The 11,453-nt window shown below is 42.4% G+C and overlaps 1 protein-coding gene across 3 annotated transcripts in view; it reads left to right on the top strand.

The window, feature by feature from the left end:
• Window positions 1-290: 290 nt before the first annotated feature.
• The window catches only part of LRIG2 (leucine rich repeats and immunoglobulin like domains 2), a 66,547-nt gene continuing 55,384 nt past the window's right edge, over window positions 291-11,453 (top strand). For 2 of the 3 annotated variants that reach the window (XM_033435637.2, XM_004263196.4), the window contains exon 1: window positions 291-981. In XM_033435637.2, coding sequence (XP_033291528.1) covers window positions 743-981 — 239 coding nt within the window. In that variant the 5' untranslated portion in view covers window positions 291-742. Of the gene's footprint in view, window positions 982-4,504; window positions 4,683-11,453 lie in introns of all 3 variants that reach the window. The other variant, XM_033435645.2, reaches the window with a different exon arrangement.

Below are 11,453 nucleotides of genomic sequence, written 5' to 3'. Positions count from 1 at the left end.
CAGAGCAAAAACAGGGCATCTGCCTTGAGGAGCTTAAGAGCCCATCAACTGATAGTGGTAACCTGCTTCCTGTTAGGAGAGTGGGAGTTTCCTTCCACTTGCAGGATTGCAGAAGCCGCAGACCAGGAGGGGCAGAGGAGGACCCAGCTCGGCTCTGGAGGCCGTGGGCTACATGAAAACTCCCGCGCCCCCTTAGTGTTTGCGACTTGGAAGGCACCCCTTCTGCCATTCCCCTTTCTTGGTGCCGGGAGAAGATAAACGATACTTTTCTATTCCTATAGTAGATACATCTCAAATCAGGACTTAGGACTTCAGCGCTTCAGCCCTCACTCCCTCCTAAGGAGCCACTGCACACTCCAGCGGAGGAACGGCGGCGGAGCTCCAGGGAGCTCCCCAAAGAGCTGAGCACCTTAAAGTCCTCCTTAAGGAGCTCCCTGTCTCCAGCCTCGTGGAGTCCCGCCCCCGACGCGACCTCGTCCTGTGGCACCGATTGGTTGGCTCCTGTGCGTGAAGACGTTGCGTCGTGGGGCGGGGCGGAGGAGCGTTGTCCATAGGTCCTCAGACCTGTGTCCTCGGCCACCGCCCCCGCTGCTGACTTGTATCCGCCCCTCGCCTGCCTTTAGAGGGTACAGGCGATAGCAGTTTCTCCAGGTGGTCGAACAGCCGCCACACGTCTCCGTCGAGCTACTTTTTCTAGTTGGCGGCTCCTCTGGGCTGCGTCCAGGTCGGGGGGTGGGGAAAAATGGCGCCGGCGCCCCAAGGCGTCCGGGAGGAGCCGCTGCTGGAGTGTGGGTCGGGACTGCTTTCGCGGCTGCTCTTCCTCGCCCAGGCAGTCCTCCTCCTGCTGCCGGCCGCCCGGGCAGGCCTCTGCCCCGCTCCCTGCTCCTGCCGCATCCCTCTGTTGGATTGCAGTCGCCGGAAACTGCCAGCGCCCAGTTGGAGGGCGCTGTCGAGCTCCCTGCCCCCCGACGCCGTCAGCCTGTGAGTAGAGTTGCCGGGCGGGGGACCAAAGGAAAGGGGGGTGCTCCCCTTCCTCGAGGGACAGGAGGGAGACGGGCCTGGTCGGAGGGCGTGGCCAGGAGCCTAAGTTCTGAAGGAGAATGCCATTGCGATGTTGTGAGCTTTTTTTTGTTGGGGGGTGGTGGTGGTTGGAGCCTGAAAACCTGGTGTTCAGATTCTGGAGACTTGTACGAAGACCAGGGTTAAAATTCTTGGGAGCAGGGAGTCTCTGATTTCTGGGCTAGGAGGAGTTGGGGCGGCGATACTGTTAAGGGCTCACTGGTCCTGGGCTCCGGCATTGGCTCTTGAATGGTTGGGGCTCCTCGCTCATTTTGTGCTGCATCATCTTGTGCATCAGCTTGAATGGTCCCCAAGCACGTGATTTTATAACCACGATCATAAAGACTTATGAACTGTTTTTTGGCTGTAGTTAAGGTTTTGGCTAATTTTGTGCTGTATTTTCGACAACTGGGTTAAAACTTCATGTGTTAATTCCATCCAGTACCACCTTGAACAAATCTCTTTATAAATAGCATTTTTAGCATCTAATTTAGGATTCACCTTGTAAAGAAGGGAAGGCGTATCTGTTACAAAATTAAGTGTTTTGTTTTCAATGCATTTCCTTGTGGCAAAGACCTTAAAAATCAGTCCTCTTTGTTTATGTATGAGAAGCAAGTACAATGGTTGGATGAATTCTTCCGGAGACTCCACTGCAGAGTGATCACCTTGACAGGCCTGTGTTAGTGGCACCTGGAGAGCTCATTAGTCTGAGTCAGCCTGGTGGCATTAGGAGCAACAGTAGGTATTAAATGCTGCAATTATGGGGCTTGTTAACCACTAACATACGGTTATTTCTCTGCCGCTAACTGAGCAATGTATTTTTTTTTTTTTTTGCGGTACTCGGGCCTCTCACTGTTGTGGCCTCTCCCATTACGGAGCACAGGCTCCGGACGCGCAGGCTTAGCGTCCATGGCTCACGGGCCTAGCCGCTCTGCGGCACGTGGGATCTTCCCAGACCGGGGCACGAACCCGTGTCCCCTGCATTGGCAGGCGGACTCTCAACCACTGCGCCACCAGGGAAGCCCTGAGCAATGTATTTATTGACAGACTTCTAACAGAGTCATCTCTAAAACAAGACCTGTCACAAAAAAAAAAAAAAAAAAAAGCTCGAGGTGTGATTAAAATATGAGGGGATGTTTGGATTTCCATTGGAAATGGAATACAAATAGAAGGTCTGTCTCTGCAGAGGTTAAAGTGTGTATACATTTGCAAATTGCTTATGTTAGTTAGGAAAGGAAGCTACCTCATAAATTCCTTGAGAAAATTAAGGTAACTTAAATAACCAAATGTAGTAGCATAGATTTGCAGTGTAATAAGGTGTTTCCTGTTGTTTTATGATAGTGACACCTGTAGCTAATTCTGGTTCTGTTGATGCAAATAACATTTAGCAGTTCATATCAGTTGCAGTATAGTCTGAATTAAACCTAGCATAACATCTTAGTAATGCAGTAACTACCTTTTTCTAAGAAATTTTTGGAACAACTACCTGATTATGACAAACTGAACCTGATTATGACAGACTAAATCTGGTGCAGGTTTAAAAACAACACAACTTCATTTAGCTGTAATTGAAATAAATGTGGCCTACTTTTTAAGATCCTCCATTGGTAGATAAACAATAATTAGAAATAGTTTTAAGATACATTTATTTTGTATCTACATTTATGTAAGATATATTTATTTTGTGTCTAGGTTTGATATGTTTTAATCAAGACAAATTGCCTAAAGCCAAATGACATTCAAAAATTTTAAATGTCCTATAATGAAATTGACATTTTCAGTTGAAGTGAAATGCCGTGGAGAGCAATTCTCTTGTAGAAACGTAATTGGATGGAAGTCTTACATTAGCAGAAGAACTCTTAGAATATTAAAAGATGAGGTTGTGCTGTTTTAAACTGAGAAATGTAATATTTTTCATCAGTTGCCTTCAGCTATAAAACAGGTACATGTGGTTTTCTTTATGTAATTTTGAATTTTTAAAACATATGCAATGCTTTAAATGTATTAGTGATTCAAACTCAAATGCTCAGACTTGCAGCAATCATCAAAAAGATGGTAGACAAAATTCCTTAACCCTGGGTTTTAAACTATGTATCTGCCCCCAGTTACTGGCACAGAGCCCCTGAAACCCTTGTATCAATAATTTCCAAAGTGATAGGAGAACTAGGAGCACCTTTCCTTTTTCTATTTAGTCTTTGACCCTAATTCCTGGCACAGAGCTCGTACATCTCTTGGAATCTTCTGGGTGATAGGAGTATCTTTTGACCTAACGAGGTGACTCTTGGTGGGCTTCTGGATAGCTTCAGGATTGGGGTGGGTCAACAGAAAGACCAAGCTGTGCTTAGCAGCTTGGAACTTTCAGCCCCACCCCCCGGATCCTACAGAAGAGGAGAGGGGCTAGAGATTGAGATAGTAATTGATCATGCCTATGTGGTGAAGCCTCCATAAAAATTTTCAAAGTATGGAGTTCAGAGAGCTTCTGAGTTGGTGAACACACCTACCAGGAGGTATGCTGTAAGGGTGGTGCATCCCAGCTCCATGGAGACAGAAGCTCCTGCACCAGACCCTTCTGGATCTCGCCCTGTGTATCTCTTCCTCTGGCTGTTCATCTGTGTCCTTTATCATGTCTTTTGTTATACAGTTAACCAGTAAACATAATTTTCCTGAGTTCTGTGAGGTATTCTAACAGTGCTTGAGTCCAAGGAGGGGGGTCGTGGCAACCTCCAGTTTGTAGCCAAGTTGGACAGAAGTTGTGGGTAACATGGGGAGCTACGACTTGTGATTGGTTTCTGAAGTGGGAGGCCATCTTATGGGACTGAGAGCTTAACCAGTGAGGTCTGCACTAACTCCAGTTAGTGTCAGAATTGAATTGAATTGCAGGACATCTAGCTGGTGTTGGAGAATTGGTTGGTGTGGGGAAAAAGCACACATCTAGTGTCAGAAGTACTGTGTGTGTGAGTAAAGGAAGAAACCAGTGACAAAAATTTTTTGCTTGAGCAAACTTTAGTCAGGCTTCTGAACCTTATCCTGGGCCATCTGTGCACACCCTTGTAAAATGCAGTTTTAGCAGTATCCCTGCTAAGTTAGTTTAGTAGGAGTCCCCCACCCTCAATGTCTGATCAGATTCCTCCTCCTACACCATCGCCCAGGTGATATCTGAGTACCCTGGCCTGTCTTCAGCAAGAATCCTTTTGGGTCTGTTTAGTTAAAAACCCCCTTACCAGATGTTTTCTCATAGTAATTTTCCATTCACCGACACCACACTGCTCCTTAGCTATAAGTTTTCTCTTATTCGTGGAGTATTCAGAGTTAAGCCCAATCTCTTTCCCCCACTTTAAAGTTTCATTGTAGTGGTTCCTTTATGTATCGAGAAAGCCCCATCCCCCAAAGTCTTCCTTACCATGCTTTAACAAGTATCATTGAGTATTTTTTTTCCTTTTAACAGTTATGGTGCCACAACTCGGGATAGGATCAGATTCATCATTGGACCCCCGGACCTCTCACCCAGGACCCTAAGTGCGTACCTTTGAAGCCTTTATCTTCACTCCTGACTGATTGATCGGGGATCCATTGTTGAGTCCGACTCCTGAATCATTGCTCCGGACTAACGTCCGTGGAAGCTGGTAAGGACAGATTTTGATTGTTAAGAGTCTGAGTACAGTTGACCTTGAGCAACATAGGTTTGAACTGTGTAGGTCCACTTATATGCAGATTTTTTCAATAGTAAATACTCCAGTACTACACAGTCCATGGTTGGTTGAATCCATGGATGCAGAACCTTGGATACAAAGGAACTGCACGTATGGAAGGCAATTACAAGTTATATGTGGATTTTTAACTTTGCAGAGGGTCGGTGCTCCTAACCTTAGTGTTGTTCAAAGGTCAACTGTATACTCCAGAAGTTGGGATAGAGTCCCAGATAAACACAGGCTGGGTTAGAGTCCCAGGTTTCTCTGTTTGTAAGAAAGCTCAGTTAGAGTCCTAGGTTTTCTTGTCTGAAAGGTACTTACTGGGTTGGAAATCTCTCCTTCCTGGCTCTTTTTTTCCTGAGTGGGGATTATTTATTCCCTGACTCTTTGGGCTGGAAGTCTCTTCTTTCTGGCTCTTTTTTATTATTCCCTGACTCCTTATGCTGGAAGTCTTTCTTCTTGGCTCTCTGTGAGGCCTCTTTGTCCCTCTCTTGGGTCCTGCTTTTCCCATGAGAACTTATTAGATGGCTCAAACTCCCTTCTTGAACCCCTGCTGAGTATATTCTCTGCCTCCCTCCATTCTTGTTGGCATGCTTTTGTTGAGGATAATGTGGAACTTCACTGGCTTCTTTCAGAAACTTGTGATCTCTCTACACTGGCTCCGCTAAGACGTCTCCCTTCTCATTACTTCTGCTCCTCCTTTGCCCTCTCACCACCTTCAGTATTTCCTCCAATTCCCTTGAATACTATGATATGTCCTTCTCAAAGCCTTTTCATCCTCTATCCCCTGCCAGACCTTTTTACACCTCAGTCTTTTTTTTTTTTTTGCGGTACGCGGGCCTCTCACTGCTGTGGCCTCTCCTGTTGCGGAGCACAGGCTCCGGACGCGCAGGCCCAGCGGCCATGGCTCACGGGCCCAGCCGCTCCGCGGCATGTGGGATCTTCCCGGACCAGGGCACGAACTCGTGTCCCCTGCGTCAGCAGGCGGACTCTCAACCACTGTGCCACCAGGGAAGCCCTCCACCTCAGTCTTTATAGTCACTTGATCTTTGGACCCCCTGCCCTCCACTAGAGGCTGTTAAGAAACTAAGGGACCCCCCAAAACAACTACCTGAAGCTGAAAAGGAAAAAGGCTAATTGGAAATAGACTGTATGTTTTCAGCAGTTGGATGGGCTTTGGAGACCTGCCTCTAGATGCCTCTAGGTATCTCCTTGGTCAACACCTAAAATTTGGTTCATAGCCTCCATAAGATTACATATCAGGGCAACGGAAGGTGGTCTGTACAAAATTGGTAAACAGGTAACCCATACTTGTCCCATTTGCCATAAACACAATTCACATAAAAACATAGAGTAGAGAAAAGACAAGAGATTATTATTTTATATAAACCAGTGAGTTTGTATTACTATGTTTTACTAACTAACTCATGACTAAAATTTTCCAGTGAAAACTTAAGATCTCTGTTAGCATCTGTCTGTATGTTTATGTATGTCTGTATATATGTTGTAGAGGTGTGCTGTTTTTCTACTTCTAGATGGTATTACCAAATTAATTTATAAAATCCAATCCTGTTCAAATTAGCTTAGAGATAAATGACCAGTTACATAAATTAAGTATTCCTGAAACTCTCAGAAACAGAGAAGCTCAGTGTTTTAAGTTTACATGATCTGGGATACTTTTTCGTAAATAAAGCTAATTTGAAAATTGTTGGTAAAATAAGAACAGGCATGTCTTCAGAGTTGTCAGCATTAAATATGGTGCAGACATTAAATCTAAACTAAGAACAAAATGTACAAAAAAAATGAATTGCTTCCTGTATGTCAAGCACAGCAGTAAAATAAAAAAGGGGGAAATACCATGTATGTAACTTTTTAGGTTTTTGCTTTTGTGATGTTTGCCTAACATGCATGTGTTATAAAAAATAGTTAATAGGGAAATAACTTCAGATGATGGCTGGCTTTGTTTGGTGGTGTGTCTGCCTAAAATAAAAATCAAAGTCATTTGTAAGTAAGATAAACTACTGAAACATTCATTATTGAACCTACATTTAAGTTTATATACTTTTGGCATCTTGTTTTTACATGTTACAAAGAAACAAGATATTTGGATCTATTAGTAAACATATTTTGCTACACAAAAATTGTACTAAGAGGAATTGTATGCCTCTAGAAATTGCAAAATTGTATATTCAGAAATATACTAGTTTACCACAGAAAACTGATACATGACAGACCACAATTGCCTACTTCCTAGTTTTCTCTGTTAAAAAAAAGTTTATTAATAGTTAAAAATCATAATCAATATATGTAAATGAAACTACTAGAAACTGTAAGAATGAAGAGAAATAACTTTGTATGCAAGGTATGAAGGATGTGTTTAGTTAAGGGAAAAAAAGATTTTTATTCTAAGGTAGAATGAGTTCCAGAATGAGAAAGAGGAAAAATACAGTACAAAAACTGAATAGATATTAGAAAAATGGTTGTAGAAGATTTGCAGAACAGGAATTTTGTGCTTGGTTAAGTTGCTGAGATTGAATGGATTTATTTGTAAGTTACAAAAAAAAATGTGAACTTTAATATCAAAAGTGTACTGGAATTCCCTGCTGGTCCAGTGGTTAGGACTCGGTGCTTTCACTGCCTCGGCCTGGGTTCAATCCCTGGTGGGTTCAATCCCTGGTTGGGGAGCTAAGATCCTGCAAGCTGTGCAGTGCGGCCAAAAAACAAACACAAAAGTGTATTGATGCAAAACTAGAATCCCAAAGTTTTATTGGATTGTTGGTCTGTTCTTATTAAGAAACTGTAAAAAGGTTTACCTTTTAAGTAGTCTGCCTAGGAAACAAAGATTTTGTGTCTTATCAAAATAATTTCCTGTGTTTCATGGTGTCTTTATCAGGTCTTTGATTACTCTAAAACATTGAGTTTTCTCAATATTAGAAGAGCTAAGTTTTTTTTTTTTAAACAACTGTGACTTTCTGTATTTGCCTTTGAAATCTTTTGTCACTTTGTTTAAATGGATAACTAAGTATTGTTTCACAGTGACCTTATTTAGTCAAGTGTTTAAACTTTTCAGTATTTTTGACAACTTCTCAAAATCAAATTCTAAATGGAGTCTTTTTGACTCCATTTAGAATGGAGTCTCGAACTACCTTCGAGACTTTCCAGAGGCCCCTGGAAAATCTCAAAGGATATGTCTCTCACGTTGTAAAAGGATATGTTAAACTAATTAGGTTTATTTGATATTTTAAATTACATGAGAAGCGTAGTCAAATAAATGAGGACAAATATTCTTAGGTTATACACGTACGGATATATGTTACTAATAATAGGTATTCCAGAAAAGTGTGAAGTTCATAGAGATTTGAAATAGCCTTGTTGTCTGGTTATTATGATAAAATATTGTATGCCACAGAAATAACTAATTTTTCTTATCAAATGAACTCTAATCAGAACTTTAACCATGGCCATTTTAAGTCTTTTTTCATTCACGGACAAGTTGTTTTACTCTCATTCTTCTCTGAAAGCATAAACAGTCAGCCACAGGCAAGAATGCTCCATGATGCCATTAGTAAGGCCATGCCACGAGATTGAGAGAATTTCCAGAAGTAATGAAGAAGCTGATGGATTTATGAAACTGTTAACCCAAGATCAAGTAGAACAAGAATTAATTACATTGGACTGAATAAACTGATGAGGATGGTTATAATTTTTTTTATCACTCTTTGTTTGAAACATTACTGGTTCTTTAATGTTTTGCTCTTCAGATTTAAATAACCTTTTTCGGACTTCCCTGGTGGCGCAGTGGTTAAGAATCCGCCTGCCAATGCAGGGGATACGGGTTTGAGCCCTGGTCCGGGAAGATCCCACATGCCGCGGAGCAGCTAAGCCCATGCGCCACAACTACTGAAGCCCGTGCGCCTACAGCCCATGCTCCTCAACAAGAGAAACCACCACAATGAGAAGCCCGCGCACCACAACGAAGAGTAGCCCCCGCTAGCTGCAACTGGAGAAAGCCCCCATGCATCAGTGGAGAGCCAGCGCAGCCAAAAATAAATAAATAAATAAAAAACAAACAAATAAATAAATAACCTTTTTCTTTTCTCTTATGTTATCTATAGCTTACAACAGTAATCTGGTAGATAATACCTTTGTGAACAAAGATGAGACAATTACTTTTTCTCCCTACCTGATTCCTCCAGAATTCAGAAACTTTTAGCCAGTGTTCTTATTTTCATGACAATGTGGTAGTTTAAGTTCAATAAGAATGTGCTCTTGTAAGAGGATACAACTGGAAATGTAGGTTATATTATCATGGCTTTGACTGAAATGTTATATTTAAGAGTGAACTGTGCATAGAATCTGGTTTAAGGGACTAAGGTTGCCTTCATGGAACCGGTGCTCTTGGAAAAACTGGCCTGCTCTCTGGCTTACAGGGTTCTCAGCCTCATAGGTGAGTAAGGAAAGTCACTTCCTGGCAGGTCCAGGAACCTTACGATATCCTGGGGACATCAAGAAGAGAGATATTCACCTGAATCTTTAGGAATGGGAGATGAAGTCTGGTGGCTAGTTCCTGAGCTGGCTTCCTAGCCTCGAGAGGCTTTTAAAAGCCTAATCTGAGATTCCTTATGAAAAGTTTGAGCAAAACGAACTCAAAAAGAGCCTGCCTATATGGTCAATCACTATTCTTGCTGCACTTACATGAGTAATCAGGACAAATCTAATGAGACCAGAATTATGTAAACAAGAAATAAAAGGTTAACTATAGAGGGAAGTTTTTTTTCTTTCAGTATAAAACTGTAGTGCACCCTTGTGGCTTCTATCTTGCACACTGGCCAGTCCTTACCACATTCTCAATTCTGGTTTCCTCCAGTATCTGACTCTAACTCTCCAAACTAATGTTTCCAGTTTTTTTTCCCCCCACTCTCCTGACGTGGCATCACTGAGAACTAAAATTGCCCTTTTCCTGAAATCCTGCAAGCTGAAGCTGGATGACTTGATATAAACTTAAAAAAAAAAAAAGGAGCACAGCACATTGTATATGGGCAACCTTTGTGCCTCCTGCTGTGTGGACCACTTACAGAATTCATCAGAACATTTAATGCCATCCATCACCAGAAACATTCAAACTGCAAACCAGGAAACTTCTTCAGGTGGCCACTGCCATCCTCATTCTACCTTTTAAAGATGCTTCAAGTTCAAATCTAAGAATCCCAACTGGCTACCCTCTGGACTGAGAAACTGGATCTCTAACTATTAATTTTGGCTTTTATTTTCATAGAAACTCCCCTCATTAAATACCTGACTGCTGGTACCATTGAGCAAATATAATACCAAGTCCCTACAGAAGGTTCACCTGGTCCTTAATGAGCAAAAGGCTACTGAATGAGAAAATAGACATATTGTTCAGAGGAAAGAAGAATGTCTCTTCTTTCCTTGAACAAGAAAGGGGCCTGACAAAGATTCTTTGACTAAATTTTGACTCCTGAACCACCTTCATCCAGGCTCATCTGTATACTTACTTGTAAAATGCAGTTTTAGCAAGAATCCTGCTGAGTCAGTTTAGCAAGAAACCCTTGATACCTGATTACCCTTGATATCTGATCTGGTTTCTCATGTTCCACCATCCTCCAGGTGATGTCTGATCACCATGGCTTGTCTTCAGCAGGAATCCACTTAGGTCTATTTAGCCAGAACCCCCCTTACCCTTGTTTCCAGTTTTCCATCCACTGATTTTGTCCACCCTGCTCCATGGCTATAAATTCACACTTGCCCGTGCGGTATTTGGAGTTGAGCCCAATTTCTTTCCCCCCACTGCAAAATTTCATCATAGTGGTCCCTATACCCTTACAGATAACTTGCACCACCTTGAATAAAGTCTTTCTTACCAGGTTTTAACCGTGTCATTGAATTTTTTTTTTTCTTCTTTTAACACAGAATTTTTCCTAGATGTTTGGTATCACAGGAGTGAGATTTGCTAGAGTGGATCTGGCTAATGGAAATGTGGTTTGGGAAGAGAGGGGATAAAAAGGCGGGGGATCCAGAACCTTTGATTCCTGGGTGACCACATGGTCACCCATGGTATGGAGCAGCAGCTGTGCTGCTCTCAAGTTACTAAAGGTAAAAGTTACCAATGGAATTTAGAGATGGATCCAATTCCTAGCCTCTTGGTTCACTGGATGCATAAGGAAAGGGAAACTAGTAAGAAAAAGATGAACTGTTTAATCCCTTGGTTATTGTGGTAACCAAATTATAATAGCTAAAATTGAAATAATGTAATAATAAGTAATATGTAAAAGTGAAATTAAAAGAGAGTGCTGGGTCAGACCTTGATGCGGGACCAAGCTCAGATTTCACTAAGTCTGAGCTTTGGTAACTAGCCTCAAAGCTGCCCACCAAGGGAAAAATTAAGCAAGGACAACAGAAAGTACCTCTAAGACCTCTGGCCACCAAGAATGTAGTCAGTGTGCGGGGAGGGCAAAACCAAGAAACTACTGAAATCAGGGAGTACAGTGTGAAGGAGTTGTTTCGTGGATCAGTAACATCAGCTTCCTGAAGAACCTTTATTAAAATGGACTGTGAGGGACTTCCCTGACAGTCCAGTGGTTAAGACCTCGCCTTCCAATGCAGGGGATGCGGGTTCAATCCCTGGTCAGGGAGCTAAGATCCAACATGCCTCGCAGCCACAAAAAAAACCCCCAAAAACATAAA

The sequence above is a fragment of the Orcinus orca genome, chromosome 1 (assembly GCF_937001465.1).
Source record: "Orcinus orca chromosome 1, mOrcOrc1.1, whole genome shotgun sequence".
In the NCBI taxonomy this organism is placed as follows: Eukaryota; Metazoa; Chordata; class Mammalia; order Artiodactyla; family Delphinidae; genus Orcinus; species Orcinus orca.
The sequence above is the reverse complement of the archived record's forward strand: the minus strand, read 5'-3'. Positions and strand labels throughout refer to the sequence as shown.